The following is a 24,144-nucleotide window of genomic DNA, read 5'->3' on the forward strand; positions in this document are numbered from 1 at the left end:
GCTACTCCCTTTACCTGGAACACTGTCGTGAATTGAATTGTGTACCCCAAAACTATGTGTATCAATTTGACTAGGCCATGATTCCCAGTATTGTGTGATTGTCCACCATTTTGTCATCTGATGTGATTTTCTTGTGTGTTGTAAATCCTACCTCTATGATGTTGATGAGATGGGATTAGTGGCAGTTATGTTAATGAAGCAGGGTACAATCTACAAGGTTGGATTGTGTCTTGAACAAATCTCTTTTGAGATATAAAAGAGAGAAGCGAGCAGAGAGACGGGGGACCTCATACCACCAAGAAAGCAATACCAGGAACAGAGCACATCCTTTGGACTCGAGGTTCCTGCGTGGAGAAGCTTCTCGACCAAGGAAGATTGATGACAGTTACCTTTCTGCAGAGCCGACAGAGAAGACAAAGCCTTCACCTAGAGCTAATGCCATGAATTTAGACATGTAGTTTACTAGACTGTGAGAGAATAAACTTTTTTTGTTGTTGTTAAAGCTGTCCACTGGTGGTATTTCTGTTATAGCAGTACTAGATGACTAAGACAAACACCCTTCTCCTACTAGGTAACCCCTACTTTTTCTTTAAAAAGGCCTTTTCCATATCCTGTGTTGTTTTTCTGAGCTCTTGCAGCTTCCAGCCCTAACCTATAGCATTTACCTGGATTATAGTTGCTTTTTTGTTTACCTCTGTCTTCCATTAGACAACTCCTTGAGGCTAGAGACTATATCTTATCCTTCCTTCCCTGTAGTACCTGCACAGGCATAGCACATAATAGGTACTTAAAACCAAAATAAGGAGCCCCGGTGGTGTACCGGTGAAGAGCTTGGCTGCTAACCCAAAGATCAGCAGGTTGAATCCACCAGCCCCTCCTTAGAAACTCTGTGGGGCAGTTCTACTGTGTCCTGTAGGGTCACTATGAGATGCAATCGACCCGATAGCAACGGGTTTGAGGTTTTTTTTTAAACCAAACTCAACCCGTTGCTGTCGAGTCGATTCCAACTCATAGTGACCCCACAGGACAGAGGACTGCCCCATAGGATTTCCAACGAGTGGCTGGTAGATCAGAACTGCTGACCTTTAGGTTAGCAGCCAACCACTGCTTAACCATTGCACCACCAGGGCCCCTGTAGGTACTTAGCAAATGTTTAATAAGTAGAAGCTGGTGTTTCATAGGGAAGTCTGTGGAGAAATCTTCCTTGAGCCAGGATTCAGACGTCATCAAGTTGTCACTTCCCAATTGGCATGACATGAACTAATGAGATCTATGGCATCTTTTTTAGGGAACAGACTGCTTTGTGTATATCCATTCTGGAGAGATTGCTGCAAGCTGTGGAGCCAGTTCAAGTGGCCCAGAACCTCCAAATTGACCTGCAGAGAGGACTGACTCACCCTGATGACTCTGTAAAGATCCTCACTTTGTCCCAGGTGTGAAATTTTAATAGCACATGTGAGATGGGAACCTATATTTAGTGACCTCCTGCTCTGGGCCAGACTCTGGGCTGGGTGCCAAAAACAGAGAGATGAAGAAAACACAATTCCTGTCTGTCCCCAAGGGAGCTCCTAGCCTAGTGAAGGAGACAGATGTATACTTAGTTAACTGTAACCAGGGGGATATGGGCTAAAGTAAGAAGTTCCATGAGTACCATCTGAATCATTCATTCACCAAATACTGATGGAGCTTCTTTTACATGCCAGGCATTGTGCCATATGCTATTGAAGCTACCAAGTCTGTTTCTTTCCTTCAAGTTACTCCTAGTTGCGAGGAAAAGATAGATTCCCATGTGTTCAAACAGCTCCTCTGCCATGTTAGGGCCTGTTACAGTGACATGACCTAAGTACTGTCTTACCGTGCACCAAACCAACAAATTAAGGTGGTAACTTTTATGTTGGTAACCAAAACATCCTACTATTTGAGTGAAAATCTGCTACTGAGGGTTATCTTGCTGAATTGTCAGGAGCCGAGAGATTAGTTATCCAGTAAATACTCAACTACTACTTTTCCTTTTCTCCTCTGACATGTTTATTCAACAAAAAGGGGGAAGGTACCGATTTATTCATGCAACATCTTTGTGCCATGCAATGTAGGAGGTGCTTTACCTATTTAGCCTTCGTATCTACCCCACAATCAAGCAGGTTTAAAGAAGTTATTTAATATATCCAAAGTTGATGCAGTGAAAATTGACAGAACTAGGATTTGTGCTTAACCTGTATGGTTCTCACTTACTGAGCTGTCTCAGCACTTTGTAGTCACCATTTATTTACGTTTTTTTCTTTTTCCTTTGAAAATGTGATTACACCATATGTGTGATTTGGCTTTAAAGAATCGGGTCATTCTGAATTTTTAATGACTTACCTTAGAGCATAGTCAAGAATTCATGGACCACATGCACACTAAGGAAATTTGACCAGCGTGAGTTCTATGCTGTCCTACCTTGGAAGAGCCTTCCTGATTCTTTTCTGTTTTGTTTGTTTTAGGTTGGAAGAATTGTTGAAAATTCTGATGCTGTTGCTGAGATTCTAAATAATTCTGAATTACTAAAACAAATCATTTATTGTATTGGCGTAGAAAACCTGTCTGTAGCTAAAGCGGTGAGTCTGCTAGAATCATCAACTTAAACATGCAGAAACCTTTATGTCCTAAGAGACAGAAAGGCCTCCTGAATTTGGAAGTAGAGGTATAGAATGGTTTGTGTACTTGAATTTGCAGCCTCATGTAGATGGTATCAGTGTTGGTCTTGTCAAGTAAACACTAATAAACCCCTTCTATTTTCTAGGATGCACATATCCACATTATCTATCATACGGCTTATATTGGCTTGCTTAATAAGAAGCAAAACTTATGTAAACTGTTTTCTATTGGGAATACTGTGTGTCTTTCTAATTTTAAATAATAACAGCTAACACTTAGTGACTAAAGAGGTATTTTCTCTCCTTATAAGGCCATCAAATCCCTATCAAGAATATCATTAACCCAAGCGGGACTAGAGGCTTTATTTGAAAGCAATCTGCTGGATGATTTGAAAAGTGTGATGAAAACCAGTGACGTTGTACGGTACAGAGTATATGAGGTAAGATTATACCACACTGTCTAATACCTTGGAGCCCTGGTGGCACAGTGGTTAAGAGCTTGGCTGCTAACCTAAAGGTAGGTAGTTCGAATCTACCAGCTGCTCCTTGGAAACCCTATGGGGCAGTTTTACTCTGTCCTGTAGGGCTGCTGTGAGTCGGAATTAACTTGACGGCAACGTGTTTGGTTTTTGGTTTGGTCTGATTACCTTATAATTCAGAATGCAGTAAGGCTTGCAGTGGAAGGCAGGATGGTTCATTTGGCATGCATTTATTGAGTGCTTAGTGTGAGTCGACTCGACGGCACTGGGTACTGGGAGTCTGAGTTGGACCCTATACTAGGTGCTAGAGGTATAGGCTCCCAGCATGGTATGTGAGATAGTCAAATAAAAAATCTTTCACAGTGCAATGTAAGTGCTATGATAGAGGAGGTACTACTGGAACCAGACTTTGAATAAATTAGTAATAGTAGTGGAAGGACAAATGGCTCTCATTTTTAACAGCTTTGTACTAAGCACTACGCTAAAAACCTCACATGTATTGTCTTTAATTATTGCAGCAAACCCTATATGTTAAAATTATCATTAACCTCACTATATGGATGGCATAATTGACCCAAGCCGCATAGCTAGTAGGCTGCATGTTCAGAATGAATCCCTCTACAGTCTAATGCCCTCCTCATAACACTTTCTCACTTTGCATGTCTTGATATCACCCTATCCTGGTTTTCCTTCTGCCTGTGTCATAGTCTCCTGATTTATTATCATCTATTGAATCTTGGTTTGCAAAGTCCCAAGCCCAGCTCTCACCATACTGTATATTTATTCCATAGACAAATTTTATTCATCATATGATTTCAGTTCCCATCTATATAATGATGACTTTCAAATGTAAATCTCTAACTCAGACCTCTCTTCTGAACTCAGACCTTCATATCACCTCTTGGACATATTCTCGACCCTTCGTGTTTATGCTCAGACTGAACTCATGGTCTCCCCTACTTGCCTTCTACCCCCAACAAAAATCATCAGCAACAAACCAGCCCTGTTTCACAGTACTCAGTGTTGGACAAGTCAGAGCCCTTGAGCTCATTCTTTATGAGATATTGTTTTCCTTGCCCATATCCATTCAGTCACAATTTCCTGTCACTTTTGCTCAAAGCCGTGCATTTCTCTACATCTGCCTAACCACCACCACCCTGGTCTAAGCTGTCATTATCGCTCACCTGGACAACTGCCTTTGCCTCCAAACCCGTCTCCTTTCCTGCATCTTTATCACTTCTAGTCTTGATTTTCATGCACTCAGGATGATCTTTTAAAAATCTAAACCTGATTTTGTTATTCCTCTGTGTCTTCCCATTTCTCTTAGTTGGCCCTCAGGACATACTTGTTGAATGAATAAGTGACTGACTGACAGGATAGATGAATGAATGAATGAATTTTTTTTTTAATAATTTGTTATTCCAGATTGAGGTTATTGTACCCTGATTGGTGATTCCTCAAAAAAAAAAAAAAAAAAAAAAGGCAGTAAGCCCAGATATAATGGGATGTTTCTGTCCCAGGTTAATTTCTTATGTTTTCAATAAAGTTCTCTTTGTGGAGACAAATAATAGATTTTTAAGACTTCAATTATTGCATAAAGTATCTTGTTCTGTACTTAAAATGAGATCCTACAAGTATGGGGCTGTTTTCATCTTTCTGCCTTTTCTGTTCTTCTAGCTAATTGTGGAGATTTCTTCTGTGTCACCAGAATCTTTAAACTACTGTACCACCAGCGGATTAGTAACCCAGCTCCTCAGAGAGCTGACTGGTGAGGATGTGCTGGTCAGGTATGTTGACTGAGAGAGTTCTTAAGGCAAAATGTCCTCTTTGGGAGGGCCAAAGAACAACCTTGGGACTTAGTGTGACCTTTCCTGTTAGAGTCTATGCCCAGGTTACAGTAACATGACATACATGTCCTGAAGAAGGAGCCTTTAAAATAGTGCTCAAGTTACATCATGATATCATGTGAGAACGTGGAAATGCTTTACATGAAAATACAGTGACTTTTGATTGACCGTGTTTCTGACCATGAGCATGTGTGTTCTTAAAAAGTTATAATAGTGTGCTAACTGCCATTTTGTATTACTAACATTTTATCATGCACATCTTTTGGCTTTATTAAATAATAGCAGGGTTGCTGTGAGTCAGAATCAACTCGACGGCACACAATAACAATGAAGAAATTAATTTTGGTGATTAATTTTTAGCCTTGTATCAGATTTTATGGCATAAAAATACCTTGCAAACAGACTGTTTTAAGGTCAACTGTAAAAATATATTTTTTAGTCATTTGGAGAAATTTGATTGTGGTTGAGTATTAAATGATACCATGGAAATTGTCAACTTTTTATATGTGGTAATGGTATTATAATTAATGAAAGAGTCATATTTTTTAGAAGCACATACTAAATTATGTACGGGTAGATGGCAAGATGACTAGGATTTGCTTTCAAATAATGTATCAAAAAATGGAATGAAACAAGTAAGGGAAAATCTTGATACTGTCCGATGAGAGTTATGGGTACATAGGGGTTTATTGTACTACTGTCTTAACTGTTTGACATGTGTATGTTTGACATTTCACAATAAAAGAGATGTTTAAAAAAACTTCTTAGGAAGCAGCTATGTTGTAGTGGAAACAACAATGGGACTCGAGTCACAAGACCAAGATGTAAGCCTAAGGTCTGCCATGTACTAACTACATGATCCTGGACAAGTCACTGCAACTTTCTAGGCTTTATGTCCTTATCTTAAAAGCAGAACCAGGATTATTGACCTTTGAGTTGGGGGTGAGTGTTAAACAAGATAACCAATACGAAAACAATTTATAAACTATGCTATTCATATGCAGGATCTATTTGTTTTTGTCCCTTCTGACATTGCAGAGCCACCTGTATAGAAATGGTGACATCCCTGGCATACACTCATCATGGACGACAGTACCTTGCTCAAGAAGGAGTAATTGAACAGATTTCAAATATAATTGTTGGGGCAGATTCAGACCCTTTCTCTAGCTTCTATTTGCCAGGTAAGAAGCATTGATGCCTGTGGAAATGATCATGGCTCTTTCTGAGTTATCTCTGATAGGAGAGGCCAGGAATTATTTTCCTTAGAGCTGGTTCCTTTTAGAAGATATCCTCATTGATGAAATGGAATCTATTGCCCTAGGAGCCATGCAGTATTGATTCCGACTTTCTAGAAATATCAGTGCTGTTTGGAGCATTACAGTAGTTTTCTTTTGAAGCTTAGATAAAAATAAGAACAGTAGTAATGGCATTTACAGTATATTTACAGAGTCATCAAATTTCTGAACTGGAGTCTTTCTAATGTACGATCTACTCCAGCCATTCTGTTCTGGGGAATGGTTGACTAGCTTTTCTGGAGCACTTCCAGTTTCTTTAGGTAGCCTAGTTTATTTCATTGTTGAACATCTCTGTTTAAAAATTTCTTCTAAATATGACTCCAAACTTCCCTCCCTAGAATTTTTATCCACTGCCCTTGTTCTTGGAAACCCCAGTGGTGCAGTAGTTAAGTGCTATGGCTGCTAACCAAAAGGTCAGCAATTTGAATCCACTAGGCGCTCCTTGGAAACTCTATGGAGTGTTCTACTCTGTCCTGTAGAGGCGGTATTAGTTAGAATCTACTCGACCACAGTGGGTTTTTTGCCCTTGTTGTTTGTTCTCCTTGAATATGACTATGCTTCAATATTTGGACACTGTTCCATTGGCACCTTGGAGTTTCTACTCTCTCAGAACCACACATCATTGGTCCTTTGGTATTTCCTTATGGTTCCCAGGCAACACACTACCCTAACCTTTCTCCTTTTTCCAACCTGCAATTTAGTACTGTCCCTATGAAAGCATAGAGCCCACAATTTGTATTATATTGCTCCTCTATTGAAATAGATTTCTGTAACTATAGGATTTGTGAAATTTTTTGGAAACCTGGCTGCCATGGATAGCCCTCAGCAGATCTGTGAACGTTATCCTGTCTTTGTGGAAAAGGTTTTTGAAATGACAGAAAGTCAGGACCCCACCATGATTGGTGTAGCGGTAGACACAATTGGAATCCTGGGATCCAATGTTGAAGGGAAACAGGTTTTGCAGAAAACAGGTTGGTATGACTTGTCTTGGCCTTCTTTAAGGATGTGTTAATTTTTGACAGAGATTCAGGATATAAACCCATTTGCTAATGCGTTAACTACATTTTAGAATGTAACTGCTTCTATAGGTGGCAGTCTTTTTAACTGTGCCTTGGATAAACTCATTTCTAAAAAATGTCTCAGGATTACTGTTGAAAACTTTTTTTGTTGTTTGTTTCTCACTGTTCAGGGGTTCAACCAATCAAGTTGGCAGGACCAAATACTATTTCTTCACCTCATCTTCCTCGAATAGTATTCATGGTGTAAAGACCATGGATTCTTGAGTCAGAAAGGTCTGGATTAGTATTCCAATTCTAATACTACTTAGCTTTATGGCCCTTATTTAGTCACTTCTTTTCTCTAAGTCTCATTTATTTTTTAAAACAGTGTAACAACTTAATCTCAAGCTTTTTGTGAATATTTATATAAAAATACGTAATGTCAAGGAAAGAAAGGAAACAGAAAAGTTTATATTAAGAATGATGCCTTTAATGGTACTTCCACTAATATCTCAAAAGCACTAGAAATTCTACAAAAAAAATAATATACAGCACCATTTTAGAACCCTCGTGAAGTTTATATTAAAAATCAATGTGCGGTTGTGTGTAACAACTAATATCCTTACAGTTACATGTAGTTTTCTAAGTGCTTTTACCTATTAACATGATTCTTTTACAGTCCTGCAAAGATTATTGTCATTCTCATTTTACAGATGAGGAAAATCTTCTAAAGTTATACAGACTTTTGTTGTTGTGTGCTGTCAGGTTGGTTCCCACTCATAGTGATCCTAGAGGACAGAGTAGAACTGCCCCATAGGGTTTCCTAGGCTATAAGCTTTATGGGAGCAGATTATCAGATCTTTTCTCTTGAGGAGCCGCTAGTAGGTTCGAACCACTGAGCAGTTAGCAGTTGAGTGTTTAACCATTGTGCTTCCTGGGCAGCTCAATCCCAGGTCCTTTGATTTCTGTATGCTATACACTTTGCCTTACGTATGCTGTATTGTATATGAATGTGTGGTTTTAGGCCTGTCACTTGGTCTCTCACTGCATGTTTATTTTTGTGTTGGTTTAGGTTGGTAGGAGTCATAGTGTATGAAAGCAGTTTTTAAAATCTCATTGTTATTCCTTCAAAGGAACTCGCTTTGAGCACTTACTCATGAGAATAGGACATCAAGCGAAGAATGCCTCAACAGAGCTAAAAATTAGGTGTTTGGATGCAGTTTCATCCCTTCTGTATTTATCAGTAAGTAGGCTGGGAAATTCATGAAGGGCAGTGGGAAATGTTTGGGGGAATAAATAGCATTATGATTCAACATAGCACTGTTGAGCTTAATATAAATGCTGACAAAGTAAATGCCATCTTTCTCACTGTTAGTAAAAGAAGGTAACCCTTGTTATATGACTAGCGACATTTTTAAGTGAAAGTAGAATTACAGAAAATTAGGCCTAGAGAAGACTCTAGAGATTGCTTAATCACCCACCTCAAAAAAACAAGGGTACCCAGAGATGATGACGTAAACAGCTACACACCCCTGTTCCCCCACAACACCTAAAAAAGAAGCAGAAACTGGTAGAAACAAGTTTGTCAGAACTCTGGAAACCAAAGAGTTACAGCAACTAAGTGAATGATTAGCCTAGAAAAAGGTGACATATAAACAATAGGAAAACTTGGTTTTCTATCTCCCTGTGCCCTATCCTCTCCCTGGATCTGCATGGCCATCTTAAAGTGGCAGTGGCCCACATTCCCAGAGACAGAGCCTGGTCTCTGGTTCTAGATGGAGCAGGGCAGGCTTTATTAGCAAATTACTGTGTGGGTCTGTTCTGACTTGTCTAGGGATTTCCTAAAGGACTGAAGCAAGGTATACTCAGTTCGGCCTGTCTCAGAGGTCATGCAGCGCAGAGGGGCAGCTAATAACTGCAGAAGGCCGTAGCTGCTTGGGGCCAAAGAATGCTATTAAAGCATAGAATAGGCACATAAAGACTTGAAGGAATAGCCACAGAATTTTTTTCAGAAATTATAGCTTTCAAAGCACCTGTATATGGGGGCTATATCTGGCAAAGCTTTTCCTTCAAAAATGAGGGCAGAATTAAGACATTCCCAGATGTCTTAATTTTGTTAAAGAAGCCCTGGTGGCACAGTGGTTAAGAGCTCAGGCTACTAACCAAAAGATCGGCAGTTCAAATCCTCGGAAACCCTATGGGGCAATTCTACTGTGTCCTATAGGATCGTTACGAGTCGGACTTGACTCAACGGCAACGGGTTTGGCTTTTTTGGTTTTAGATAAGAAAAGCTGAGGGAGTTTGTTACCAGGAGATCTGCCCTACAAGGTAATCCTTCAGCTTAAAATGAAAGGACATTAGATAGTAACATGAAGCCATATGAACAAAAACAAATCCCTAGTAATGGTAGTTTTATGAGTAAAGGCAAGTTTCATGGTATTTTTGGTTTCTAACTCTGCTTGTTATGTCCTGCGTGATTGAAAAGACAAATGCATTGAAAATAAAGATAAATTTATTATATTGGGCACACAATGTATAAAGATGTAATTTGCAGCAAGAGCAACACAAAGCAGGGTAGGAGTGGTGTAGAAACAGTTTTTGTATGTTATTGAAGTTGGTGGATGTTAAATGTAATCCCCATGGTAACCACAAAGAAAATATCCAAAAACCTATACACTAAAGGAAAAAGAAGGGAATCAGAATGGTTCACTACAAAAAATCAGCTAAACAGAAAAGTAGGCAGTATTGGAGAAAATAAGGGACAAAAAAGGTGTAAGCACAGAGAACAAATAGCAAAATGGCAGAAGTAAGTCCTTCCTTGCCAGTAATGACTTTAAATGGATTAAACTCTTTAATCAAGAGGCAGAAATTAGCAGAATGGATAAGGAAACATGTACCAACTATATGGTGGCTACAAGAGACCCACTTTAGATGTAAGACACAGATAGGTTGAAAGTGAAAGAATGGAAAAAGGTAACTCCATACAAATAGTAACCAAGAGAACAGGGGTGATTGTATTAGTATCAGACAAAACAAACTTTAAATCAAAATCTGCTACAAGAGACAAAGAAGGACATTATAAAATGATAGGGTTGATTCATCAAGAAGATATAACAGTTATATATGCACCACAACAAAGCCTGAAGATCTATGAAGCAAACACTAAGAGAACTGAAGGGAGAAATAGACAGTTCTACAATAATATTTGAAGACATCAGCATACTACTTTCAATAACGGATAGAACATTAAAACAGAAGATCAGTAAGACAATAGAGTACTTGAACTTGAACAACACTATAAACTAACTGGAAACCCTGGTGGCGTAGTGGTTAAGTGCTATAACTGCAAACCAAAGGGTTGGCAGTTCGAATCCACCATGCACTCCTTGGAAACTCTATGGGGCAGGTCTACTCTGTCCTTTAGGATCGCTATGAGTCAGAATCTACTCCACGACACTGGGTTTGGTTTGGTTTGTTTTTATAAACTAACTAGACCTAGAGCAGACATATTTGAAACACTCCACGCAACAACAGAATATTTTTCTCTATGTGCATGAATTGCTTTGTAGGATAGACCATATGTTAGGTCAGAAAACAAGTCATGATAAATTTAAAGAGCCTGACACCATACGTCCTTGAATGTACACTTAAAAATGGTTAAAGTAGAAATTTTTTGTTACAAAAATTTTATGACAATAATTAAAAAAAAAAAAAACTGGGGAAAGTGTGAGCTGGGTTTGGGGGAAGAGCGCTACAGACTTAGCCAAGATCACAGGGCAACTTTATGACTAAGACTGCCATCAACACTCAGGTTTCCTGACTTACAGACAAGTGCTTTTCTCCATACAAGTTAGCCTTGTCATGAGACAATCCTTTTCTGTCCTGTAGCCTGAGCAACAGACTGATGACCTCCTGAGGATGACAGAATCCTGGTTTTCTTCTTTATCTCGGAACCCACTGGAGCTCTTCCGTGGCATCAGTAATCAACCCTTCCCTGAACTACACTGTGCTGCCTTAAAAGTGTTCACGGTAGGTTCCACGTGGTCCTCCTGGAACTCTGTCAGTTCAACACATGAGCAGTCCCTGTTCATGCCCTGGGAGTATACAAGTGCTTAGTACAGTTTCTGTCCTCTGTTTTACCTTACAGACTAATGAGAAAGACAAATGTATAAACAGATTGTTTCAGTAAAAGGTGTTAGATGCTGTGTCAGAGACTTGAACGGGGTGCTATGAGATTACAGAATAAGTTCCAGACCCTTTATCTGCCTCACAAGCAGCTCTCTGTTGACCCAGTCCTGGTTATCTTTCTGAGCCTTATTGCCTACCATTCCTCTTCTGGCGTTTAACATTTTGGTAATGCCAGACTGCCTGTTTTGTATCTCTGGACTTCTGCTGTGCTCTCAGGATCGAACATTCTTCTCTAACTTTGCTTCTTAGCCCCTTATTCATTCTGTAAGGATTAGCTCAGGTATCTCTTCAGCATGTCTTGCCCAAACCCACAAGATGGGGTTAAGGAATCTCTGCTCTCATACTTTGCATATTTGTTGAACAATAGAACAGTGAACAAGATTATGCAAAGACCCTACTCTCATGTAGCTCACTTCCTAATGAGGGAGCCAGGCGGTAAATATAATTATACACTTAATTATGTGATTACAATCATGGTAAGGGTTATACCTCTGTTTTCTATTTATTACATGAGGTGAAATTTTTTATTTTTTGGCCTATCTCACTTCTTAAAGTTTCTTCAGAGAGGGACCGTATCAGACTTATTTATCTCTGTAGCCCAAGTACTCACTGTGGTGCCTGGGTTTATAGATATTTAGTAATCTTACCAATAATGGGATCTAAGGGAGTATACTTAGACTGGACAAGGTAAGGAAAAGAGTGGAGGAGACAAAAGAGGAAAGGCTCCCTGAAGGATGCGATACATGATCTGGGTCTTGAAGGATACAGATGTTCCTATTAACTTTAAGAGCATTTGTTTTTAGACTGCGCCACCCTTGGAGATGGCCATCATTTTGGTCATTTTGGCTCCTGTGTCAGTATTCTCATTTTTTATTTATTTTTTTTCTACTCTTCTACTTTACACTATACTTAGTCATTCATAGATATAGAGATAATTTTTGTTTTACTGGTTGGAGCAACTATTTTTATTTCAGCCTACTGTTTGTCCTTGGCCATTGTTAACTAGGCCATTGTTTTGCAAACTTTAATCTTGAGGATCTTGTTAAAAGTATATTCTGATTCAGTAGTTACGGGCTGAAGCCTGAGATTCTGCATTTCTAACAAGTTCCCAGGTGATGCTGATGCACTGGTCTGTGGAACACATTTTGAGAGGACGGGACTAGGCTATAAACTTGATTATTACTTGTTCTTCATTAAAATGTAGTGGTGAGGTTTTTATATCATAAAAGTTACTTATTCATTATTTTAAAATTTGGAAAGACTGAGAAGTAGAAATTTTTAAATCACCTTAAGTCATTATACCTGTTTGGTATGTTTTCTTTTAGTGTTTGTATTGATTGATTGAAATATTTCAAACATACAGTCATACTTCATTACCTCTGTCCAATCCTATTCCCCTTCTTCTCTCCCTGGATATAATCACTATTATGGATTTTGGATATATAGGCTCATACATGATTTTATACTTCTACTACATGTGTATGTATCCTTAAACAAAATACATTTTACATGTTCTTAAACTTGGTAAGTGGTATCATGTTGTTTGTATCATTCTGCAGTTTACTTTTTCCTGCAACATGTTTTTAATATTTATGTTGAAAGAAATAATTAGAAAGTCATTAGTATTTCGTTGTATAGACACCACAGCTTATTATTTTCCTGTCAATGAAGATTTAGATAGTATCTGTTACAAGTGATACTACAATGAACATTCTTAAAAAATACCATCTTGTGCACATCTGTAGAAGCTTCTTTAGGGTAGTCTTTTCTTCTTTAGTTTTTGTTTTTCCACTGTTTAATCACACATGTATATAATTTGGATCTGCTTTTTTTAAATAACAAAATTTACCCATTTCATTACTACTCTCTGTAAACTTTTTTTTTCCCCCCAACCATTAACCTTCTATTTCCTCCTCCCTCCAGCTCCTGGTAACCACTAATAAACTTTGGTCTCTATGCACATTTGTCTTTTTATATAAGTGAGCTCGTATAATATTTGCCCTTTGTGACTGAATTACTTCACTCAGCGTAATGTCTTCAAGCTCCGTCCATATTGTAGCATGTATCAAGACTTCATTTCTCCTGCTGGCTGAGTAGTGTTCCATTGTATGTATGCACCACATTTTGTTAATCCATTCATTTGTTGATGGGCATTCAGGTTGTTTCCACCTTTTGACTGTTGTGAATAGTGCTGCAGTGAACACTGGTGAACAAGCCTCTGTTTGGGTCCCTGCTTTCACGTCTATTTGGTATACCTATGTGTATCTGTATAATCTGTAAACATAATTTTTAATGTTTATTTAGTTGTTTATTGCTGTACCCCATAATTTACTTAACCATTTCTCCATTATTAGACATTTTGATGATAATTTTCACACTACGATGAATATATTTGTATGTAAAGCTTTTTTAATAGGATTACTTTCTTAAATTACATTCCCAGGAGGGAATTTTCTTAGGCAGAAAGTAACATTTTGAAGGTTCGTGTTGCCAAATTTCTTTCAAAAATTGTTGTACTATCTTACTAACAAATTTAATTGACTTTAAGACTCGAAGGAATTGTGTTCTTTTTGCCTTCCATTTCAGGCTATTGCAAACCAACCTTGGGCTCAGAAACTTATGTTTCACAGTCCAGGTTTTGTAGAATATGTGGTGGACCGGTCCGTGGAGCATGACAAAGCTTCAAAGGATGCCAAATATGAACTGGTAAAAGCACTTGCCAATTCCAAGACAATTGCGGAAATCTTTGGGAACCCAAATTATTTGAGGCTCAGGACTTACCTGAGTGAAGGTCCATACTATGTAAAACCTATTTCCACGACAGCGGTAGAAGGAGCTGAATGATTTCTTCTGCAGTTTAAAAATAGAGCGGACGATTTTGGGACCAGAGCTTCTCTGAAGGCGCATGTACTCCGTCTGTATTTTACAAAACAAAGACTTCCCCGCCCCCAGAATTATCATGGAGTGTCTAGTGTAGTTTTATCACTAACATTTTTTGTGTTTTTGCATTGAAATAAGTGTGGAACCAGGAGTTTGGAGAACACTGAGAGTAGGCAGATTTGGTCTTAAGTATACTAGTTATTTTTCAGATTCTTTTGACTGCCTTAATCTTTGCAACAACATGGAAGTCCTGGTTCCCCTTCCAGAAAACTTCATGGACATACCCAATGTCTTATTAGAATAATCTGCTTTAAGTAAAATGGAACCAAATTGTTTCTGAATTCTCTTCACCTTTTTCTTTTCTGTTTAGTCTTTTTTCCTCTTCTGATTCTGCTGTCAAAGTCTTGAATATAAATGTTCTTTGGAAAAAAAAATAGTATGGAAGCTTAAAATTATGTTCTCTCTGTACTAAGAGTAAATAATTTTAATTAAGTCTCCTTTGATTTTTTGTTACTGTAATGCCTTTGAAAAATAGACATAAAATAAATCTAAAAATACTTTTGTAGTGTTCTTTTGATGCTTTTTTGCTGTTTATCAGTGAATTTTATTCTTTTGTGGTTTTGGGGGAGGGGGCATGATAATTGCTAACCAAAAAAGGTCCCGAAAATGTCCTTTACTTATGGGTCATCATTGTTGAGGGTTTTGCTGCTAATTTTTCTGATCCATAAAGTTAATCTTGAGGGGTTCACACAAAGGGAGACTGAATACCAATAATCAGAGTCAGAAGGGAAGGGACAGTGTGTATAAACCAGGATGTCACTCATTAATTTACAAAAGATGATCTTCCTATTTATTGATGAAAAATGTTCCTATCCATTTTCCAGTGCCCTTCTTTAAATGGCAACTCACTCTGCTCTGCTTGCAAGTTATCAGTCCAGACACTCCTGCATGAACCTATTAGTGTGACAGGTTCAGAGTCTAGAGAGATTTCTTATAGGCCATGGTGAAGTTGATAAGCCATCCCTGCTCTTAACAAAATGGTTCTCAAGTATCTGGAAGTTTCTTGTCCCCAGATTCATTGTCTCTCTTCTGCCATCTCTTAGTATCTTTGAGTCCTCTGTTTCCACACTATTTCCCTACTGTTAATATCATTAATTAGGCTACAACTAGGTTTTTCCTAAACTGAGAAACATTCTGTCTTTTTAAAGTGATTTTTGCTTTATCTCATTTGTGGTGTTAATTTTATTCATTTAACTTCAGAGTTCAAAAAGGCGACCTCTTTCCTATGTATGCCTGTATGACCAGTACACTCTTATTTTGTGCCTGTGAGTTTGCTTTTTCAACTTAGATATGTTTCCTTAATAAATAAATATTTATTGACTGCCTATTATGTGCTTGACAATGAGAAAAGGAACTTTACTGTATTAGACATTCTCCTAAGTGCTAAGTTCATGTCATTTAATCTTTACATCTCTATTTCACAGATGAGGAAACAGAGAAGTTAAGTGGCTTATCCCAAAATCATACAGGTAGCAAGTGGCTAATAGTAGAGGAAAATTGTTGCTGTTAGGTGCTATCGAATCAGTTCAAACTCATAGCAATCCTGTGCACAACAGAATGAAACACTGTCCAGTCCTGCACCATCCTCACAATCGTTATGTTTGAGCCCATTGTTGTAGCCACTGTGTCATTCCATCTCACTGAGGGTCTTCCTCTTTTCTCTGACCCCCTGCTTTGCCAAGCATGATGTCCTTCTCCAGGGACTGGTGACTCCTGATAACATGTCCAAATTATATAAGACAAAGTCTCACCGTCCTTGCTTCTAAAGAGCATTCTGGCTATACTTCTAATACAGGTTTGTTCATTCTTCTGGCAGTCCATGTTATACTCAATATTTTGCAACACCATAATTCAAAGGCATCATTCTTCGGTCTTGCTTATTCACTGCCCAGCTTTCGCATGCATATCAGGCGATTGAAAATACCATGATGTGGGTTAGGCGCACCTTAGTCCTCAAAGTGACACGTTTGCTTTTTAACACTTGCAAGAGGTCTTTTTTGGCAGATTTGTCCAATGCAATACATGGATTGATTTCTTGACTGCTGCTTCCATGGGTGCCAATTGATTTCATTTCAGTAAAATGAAATCCTTGACAACGTCAACCTTTTCTCCAATTATCATCACATTGCTTATTGGTCCAGCTGTGAGGATTTTTGTTTTCTTTATGTCCAGGCATAATCCATACTGAAGGCTGTGGTCTTTGATCTTCATCAGTAAGTGCTTCATGTCCTCGGCTTTCAGCAAGCAAGTTTGTGTCATCTGCATAATTCAGGTTGTTTATGAGTTTTCCTCCAATCCTGCTGCCCCGTCCTTCATGTAATCCAGCCTCTTGGATTATTTGTTCAGCATACAGATTGAATAGGTATGGTGAAAGAAATCAACCCTGGCACATACCTTTCATGACTTTAAACCACGCAGCATCCCCTTGTTCTGTTCGAATGACAGCCTTTTAGTCTGTGTACAGGTTCCACATGAGCACAATTAAGTGTTCTGGAATTCCCATTCTTCACAATGTTATCTGTAACTTGTTATGATCCATACAATTGAATTCCTTTGCATAGTAAATAAAACATAGGTAAACACTTTTCTGGTAGTCTCTGCTTTCAGCCAAGGTCTATCTGACATCAGGAATTATATCCTTCCTTCCACATCCTCTTCTGAATCCAGCTTGAACTTGGCAGTTCCCTCTTGATGTATTGCCACAACCACTTTTGAATGATCTTCAGTAAAATTTTACTTGTGTGCGATATTAATGATATTGTCCAATAATCTCTGAACTATGTTGAATCACCTTTCTTTGAAATGGGCACAAATACAGGCCTCTTCCAGTCGATTGGCCAGGAAACTGCCTTCCAAATTTCTTGACATAGATGAACGAGTGAGCACCTTCAGCACTGCATCTGTTTGTTGAAATATCTCAATTGGTATTCCATCAATTCCTGGAGCCTTGTTTTTTGCCATTCCTTTCAGTGCTGCTTGAACTTCCTTCAGTACCATCATTCTTGATCATATGTTACCTCCTGAAATGGTTGAACATTGACCAGTTCTTTTTGGTACAGTGACTGTGTATTCCTTCCATTTTCTTCTGATGCTTTGTGGATCGTTCAATGTTTTCTCCATAGAATCCTTCAGTATTGCAACTTGAGGCTTGTATTTTTTTCTTCAGTTCTTTCAGCTTGAGAAATGCCAGGTGTGTTCTTCCCTTTTGGATTTCTAACTCTAGATCTTTGCAGTGGTAGGAGAAAGCACAGAGAACACCTACCCAAAACTTAAGGGTAGGTTAGGGAAGGTTTTCCAGAGAAGGAAACACCTGATCTGAATCTTGAAGAATGAGGAGGAGGTAGGTCAAGAATAGAGAATAGCATAGTAAGCAGATCCCTGGGTGGCACAAACAGTTGCTAACTGAAAGTTTGGGAGTTCAAATCCACCACGTGGTGCCACAGAAGAAGGCCTGGCAATCTACTTCCATAGATTATAGCCCTTGAAAACCCTATGGAGCACAGTTCTACTCGGAAACACATGGGGTTACCATGAGTTGGAATCAACTCAGTGGCAATGAGTTTTGGTTTAGCATAGTAAGCAGAGGAAACAGCAGGTACAGACATGAAAACAAGAACATGTTTAAGGAACTACAAGTGATTTAATATGGCCAAAGTCTAAAGGAAGAAATTGCAAAATTACTATTACTAATCATAGCTACCATTTCTTAGCACTTACTTTATGCTAGGCAATTAGCATGTATTTTCTCTCTTTATTCTCGTAACAGTTGTACAAGTAAAGTATCATTTTGTAGATAAAGACATCAGGACTGAGAAATCAAGTACCTTCTACAGGTTACATCCCAGGACCAGAATATTAACCTGGATTTTTCAGAGGGTGTCATATGTGTTCCCCTTTTGTTACTTGGTCCTATTTTTGTAGATAATAATGGCTAACACCTACTGAGCATTTACTGTGTGCCAGGCATTATTGTAAGAGCTTTTCATGTATTGACTCATGTTGCTGTCCTTACATTCCCAGGAGTTAGGTACTGTTCCTACCTCGTTTACAGATGAGAACAAGGCACAGCAAAGTTAAGAAACTTGCCCAAGGTCACACAGCTAATAAGTGGAGCCAAGATTTGAACCTAGGCTATTTAACTCAGAACATATGTTCTTAAATGCTGCCTCTTCCTCTTATTGAATACTTACTATGGGCCAAATCCAGTGCTAAGCACTTGCTGTATCTCATTTAGTTCATCAACCCTACTGGGTTGATTTTGTGCATAAGCAGGCTCAGTAAGGTTTAGTAACATATCCAAAAATTTGCTAGTAAGTGTCCTGTTTTGGAAGGTGTATTGTTCTGGGTGACACCTAAAATGCCAGGAACCACAGGGTGACAATCACTGATCTTGTGCCTAATTGTGCAAGAGAAATAACTGAGTATACGTAACATGAAGTGTGAAGTTGTTGTACTCCGTCCGTGAAGCAGTCCCTAATACAGGACTTGATGAAAGTTGTTATACAAAAAGTTAGAGATCCAAGTCACTACACTGGTGAAGTTTAAGTTAATATGTACTAGGTGGCCAATACTTTGAAATGACATTTAGTTCCATCACCCAGATTACTAAAATATTTCCTGCTTACAAACAAAATTAACATTCTGTTATAAAAATGTCCTGTTTAGTGTTTTTCTTTCATTCTGAGAATTCTCAAAAATCAGTCATCATGGCTATCACTGAGACAAGATAGTTCCATGAAATGTAATAAATAATATTCACTATTTAACAATGATGAATTGGTGAAACATCTCATAACATGGAGGAATCTGGAAAGCACTATGTTGAGTGAAATTAGTTGCAGAAGGACAAATACTGTATGAGACCACTATTATAAAAACTCAAGAAAAAGTTTAAACAGAAAATATTCTTTGATGGTTACGAGGGTGGGGGGTGGTATTCACTAATTAGATAGTAGACAAGAACTATTTTAGGTGAAGGGAAAGACAACACGCAATACAGGGGAGGTCAGCACAACTGGCCTAAACCAAAAGCAAAGAAGTTCCCTGAATACAACTTAATGCTTCAAAGGCCAGAGTAGCAGGGACGGGGCTCTGGGGACCATGGTTTCAGGGGACTTCTAGGTCAATTGGCATAACAGTGTATTAAGAAAATGTTCTGCATCCCACTTTGGTGAGAGGTGTCTGGGGTCTTAAACACTAGCAAGCAGCCATCTAAGATGCATCAATTTGTCCCAACCCACCTGGAGCAAAGGAGAATGAATAACACCAAAGACACAAGATAAATATGAGCCCAAGAGACAGAAAAGGCCACATAAACCAGAGACTTCATTAGCCTGAGACCAGAAGAACTAGATGGTGCCTGGCTACAACCGACAACTGCCCTGACAGGGAACACAACAGAGAATCCCTGATGAAGCAGGAGAACAATGAGATGCAGACATTAAATTCTAATAAAAAAGACCACTTACACCAGACTTAGAAAAGGGGTTTGGAAATTTACCATTTTGTTAGAATAAATCTTTCAGTGGTTTAAAGTAGATAGATAGTGTACTTTAAATTTATAAAAAAGCAAATTTTGTTCTCTTTTGTGTGTGCCTGTGACTTTTTTAGGGTGAATTATAGTATTGATGTGAATCAAATTGTGTGATAAAGAGTCCATAATATGCTCGAATGTTATAACCATTTAATAATATAATTTCATTCCATCTAATATTGGGAAATGTGCACTGAAATAAATGTAAGACATTTAGATTAGTTTGTGTTATTTATGTTGAAAAACTGCACTGAATTTATAAGAGAAACTTAAGGATGCTTAACTTCCTTACAAGGGATAGGTGAAAATCATATCTGGGCAGTTGTAGACTATAAACCATTTGTAAATGTCTTAATTTGATGTAAATATCTCTGAAACAAGAGAAAAGGTTTTTAACCTAGAGCAGCCCTAAAGGATGGGTGTGCTTACACAATCGCATCGTTTTGAAACTGTGTTCTGATTGACAGCGGGTAGCTATTTTTCAACCTCTTAAAAAAAAAAAAAATTTTTTTTTTTTTTCTGAAAGTTTGGTGATCCATATGGTCTGGTGTGGATATTAAGACTATGATGTTGATCTAAGAAGAAACTAGCTTTGTGGAGTATAGATGCTTGTAATTATACAGACAAAAGCAAATCTTTGGGGGATACTTTGGGGCATGAATATAAAATATTTTTATTTCAGTAACTTTCCCCTGTAAGTACATGTGGTTTGTGGTACAACTTCATTCTATAGAGTATTATGTGGAAATGGATAATTCCTGCTTTTCATGTGGAAGTGGACCAATGTCTATAAATAGAGTGACAAATAAAGTTAATCATGATTCCAGAAAAAAAAAAAAAAGACCAGACTTAATGGTCTAATTGAAACTAGAGGGACCCTCTGTTAGCCCAGGACTGGAAACATTCCCGAAGCCAACTCTTCAAACAGGGATTGGACTGGACTATAAGATAGAAAATGATACTGATAAGGAGTGAGCTTCTTGGATCAAGTAAACAATGAGACTATGTGAGCAGCTCCTGTCTGGAGGCAAGATGAGAAGGCAGAGGGAGGGGGACAGGAGCTGGCTGAATGGACACAAGGAATACAGGCTGGAGAGGAGGAATGTGCTGTCTTATAAGGGGGAGAGCAGCTAGGAGTACATAGCAAGGTGTGTTTAAATTTTTGTATGAGAGGCTGACTTGATTTGTAAACTTTCACTTAAAGCACAATAAAAATTTAAAAAATCATCCCAGAAAAAAAAGAATATTCACTATTTAATTGTAAAGAGAAACAACTTTTAGTTAAATGTAATGTTTTCCCTTTTCTGAAAGGTTTTATTTTGAAAAGAATCATGGTACATGAACACAAATTCCTTAAAATGAAATATCAATAAAATCTAGTACATCAGAGCACTAAGAATATTTTACAACTTTTTAACTACAATTAAAGATTCAGAAAAAACTACATAAAACATGAGGAAGGAGGATGCTTTCTGTAGCAGGGTAGAAGGTAACTTAAAAAGAATAGACATGTAAGAAAAACAGAAATCCTACTCACCAAAATACATGGCATTGTCTTTTATGGTGCCCACATGAAAATGTTTAAAACTGTCAGGATACCTCAGAAGTTTGCAGGAAATCAGCCCGTAGTAAGTCTCCAACAGTGTACATTCGTTTCCATCATTAATTTCTTTCCATGCCAGGGACATTTCAGCATCTGTAGTTCCTGAGGATGTGGAAATGAATTTATAGCAACATCTGTTGTAGCTGATGTGCTTTTTCCCATAAAACCTTGAACTGTGGATGGTATAAGGCCAATGGACTTAGCACAAATTCTTAAAACACATCAGCAGGTACCATAATTGGTACTTATTTGAAAACTACATGCATCATCCGAGTCGCATCCTGGGACATGACAAAGGCCTTACCGCTGCAGTGATCTGGGTAGTACTTTCCTGGGTACTCGCTAAGAGGAGCAAATTCTTGGGTACAAGGGTCTCTATTGGGTGTATACTGATGAATAACTGTTCCTACATAGATCTCTTTGAGGCATTCTTTCAGATTAAGAAGATACTGCACCAAGGTTGGTGGATTGACAAACATCTCTTCATCAACCTTGAGAATGAACAGGGCATTAGGGCAGAAAGTTACAGCCCGCTGTGTCCTGGCAATGATCTTCAGGGTTTGGTTCTCAGAAATGACCAAGAAGATTCCTTCAATTATATCATTATTCTTACAGGACTCTTTATCTCTTGTTGAGTAGTTACCAAAACAGGCGTTCCCAAAGCAAATAGTGTGAGAATGGAGTGCCCTTGGACATTGGTCATGTTACCCCAGGTTTTCCTGATGCGCTTCCACGTTGTTCCATTTCCTGGGCTACTGAAGATGAGAAACAGCAAAAAATGTCCTTCCCTTTACACACCTCGGACTGGCTCACGATATAATACTTGGAGAGATTGCTTCTTAGGGGTTCCATATTCAATTTTCTTGCTTTACCCTTAATTTCAAGAACTTTCATATCTACATAAGGCAATGAATGCAAAAAGTATTCTTCCACAAAGTCAGCTCCAAAAAGTAAGGCATGAAATAGGATGAATGAAACAGAATGAAACACCACTGGTAAGTTTGAAGCCCGCAGAATGTCACCTAAATGAAGAAAGGACATGTTTTTATTCAAACATCTCCATTCCTGTCTTCGCCCCCCCCCGAACACTGCATGTCCCACTATTACAGCACTTAGCAATATACTCTATTTTAAGCGTTTATGGTTGTTTACTATTATTCTTGTCTCTTCCGCTAGATCCTGGTTTCTTGGACAACAGGCATCGTGTCTCTTTTCCATGATGAGTTCAGTAATTGGCACAAATTGGACTCTGAGAAAATGTTGGTTGGTTGCTCCCTTGTTTACATGAAAACCTATTTATATGTACAAGGCACTGTCTTAGAAATGGGGAAACAAAGAGGAATCAGACATAGACACATGGATGTAAAGTAACAAGTAGCAACATGATAAAAGCCTATTGGAAATTGTACAATGTTCTTCCTTGAACTGAAACACTTGGAATGGTTTCTTCTCTAATTACAAAGGTAAACGGCTGTTTTCCATGCAGGGGTGGCTTGTATTGGCCACTACACACTGGCTACTATCAAACATTTATATTCTTCCAGTATGACTTTCCAATTTAATACCAAATCGGGATCTGTTTTGACAATGCTCTCTAATCCACCTGACATATAGGTAGATTCCTTCTATTTGTATAGCATCAGGGATCTAGGACCAACCTACCAAGGTTACTCTACCTCATTGAAGGAGCTGGAAACTCTCCCTCTGGAAGGGCATACGCAGGGTTTAAAATAACAGAATGAAGGAACATTTAAAAAAAAAAAAACTTGCCATCGAATTGATTCTGACTCATAGCGACACTATGGGACAGAGTAGAACTGCCCCATAGGGTTTCTAAGTAGCGACTGGTGGATTCGAACTGTCAACCTTTTGGTTAGCAGCCATAGCTCTTAACCGCTATGCCACCAGGGTTTCTAAAAGAACATTAAATGGATTAAGTCCCTATTCATTGGAGCTTGGAACAACAAAACCTTTTATAATTTCTGTTGCCATTGAGTCAATTCTGACTCCTGGCGACTCCATATCTTCCAGGGTAGAACCAAGCTCCACAGGGTTTTCAATGGCTGCTATTTTATGGAAGTAGATCACCAGAACTTCCTTGCACAGTGCCACTGGGTGGATTCAAATTGCCAACCTTCCAGATAGTAACCAAGTACAAACCATTTGTGCCACCCAGAGGAACCTTTTCATAATAATTGTTACCTCTTATTGAGCATTTGCTGTGTGCCAGGTGCTAAGCACTTTACATGCCTTACCTCATCTCACCCTGGTAATATCCCTTTCAGATGAGTAATCTTCAAAATTAAGCTTATTAACTTAGTGGTTTAATAATTTGCCCGAGATCACACAGTGAGTAAAGGGGTAGGATAGGGCTATGATTTGAAATCATGTCTCAGATTCTAAAGCTCAGTCTTAACCACTGGAGAATCTTGACTCCCACCTTTACTTTTCCTTGTCTATTGAACTGAAAAACAATAACAAAGCAAACTCCTGCATTTGTGATCTGAACTCCGTTCCGTTTTCTCAGTGCTGATGATTTGCACACAGAAGAAAATTCAGCTTCCTCAAAGCCTGTTTTAATAGATATCAAATGCTTCAAATATTATTAAGAAACTTAACCTGCAT

The 24,144-nt window shown here is 38.4% G+C and overlaps 2 protein-coding genes across 3 annotated transcripts in view; one reads left to right on the plus strand and one right to left on the minus strand.

Moving 5' to 3' along the window:
- PSMD5 (proteasome 26S subunit, non-ATPase 5) overlaps positions 1 to 14,888 on the plus strand; it is a 30,465-nt gene extending 15,577 nt beyond the window's left edge. The window contains exons 2-10 of one of the 2 annotated variants that reach the window (XM_003407775.4): positions 1,289 to 1,433; positions 2,484 to 2,597; positions 2,948 to 3,076; positions 4,793 to 4,902; positions 6,001 to 6,143; positions 7,037 to 7,228; positions 8,389 to 8,498; positions 11,144 to 11,284; positions 14,030 to 14,888. In XM_003407775.4, the coding sequence (XP_003407823.1) occupies positions 1,289 to 1,433; positions 2,484 to 2,597; positions 2,948 to 3,076; positions 4,793 to 4,902; positions 6,001 to 6,143; positions 7,037 to 7,228; positions 8,389 to 8,498; positions 11,144 to 11,284; positions 14,030 to 14,287 (1,342 nt within the window). In that variant the 3' untranslated portion in view covers positions 14,288 to 14,888. The remainder of the gene's footprint in view (positions 1 to 1,288; positions 1,434 to 2,483; positions 2,598 to 2,947; positions 3,077 to 4,792; positions 4,903 to 6,000; positions 6,144 to 7,036; positions 7,229 to 8,388; positions 8,499 to 11,143; positions 11,285 to 14,029) is intronic. The other variant, XM_010587688.3, reaches the window with a different exon arrangement.
- A 6,523-nt stretch (positions 14,889 to 21,411) lies between these two features.
- Positions 21,412 to 24,144, minus strand: B3GALT9 (beta-1,3-galactosyltransferase 9). Its single transcript, XM_064290843.1, is given in 7 exon segments — positions 21,412 to 21,699; positions 21,702 to 21,734; positions 21,737 to 22,144; positions 22,147 to 22,299; positions 22,302 to 22,490; positions 22,493 to 22,541; positions 24,139 to 24,144. Coding segments are annotated over 7 exon segments (1,092 nt in total). The 3' UTR covers positions 21,412 to 21,445.

The sequence above is a fragment of the Loxodonta africana genome, chromosome 9 (genome assembly GCF_030014295.1).
Source record: "Loxodonta africana isolate mLoxAfr1 chromosome 9, mLoxAfr1.hap2, whole genome shotgun sequence".
In the NCBI taxonomy this organism is placed as follows: domain Eukaryota; kingdom Metazoa; phylum Chordata; class Mammalia; order Proboscidea; family Elephantidae; genus Loxodonta; species Loxodonta africana.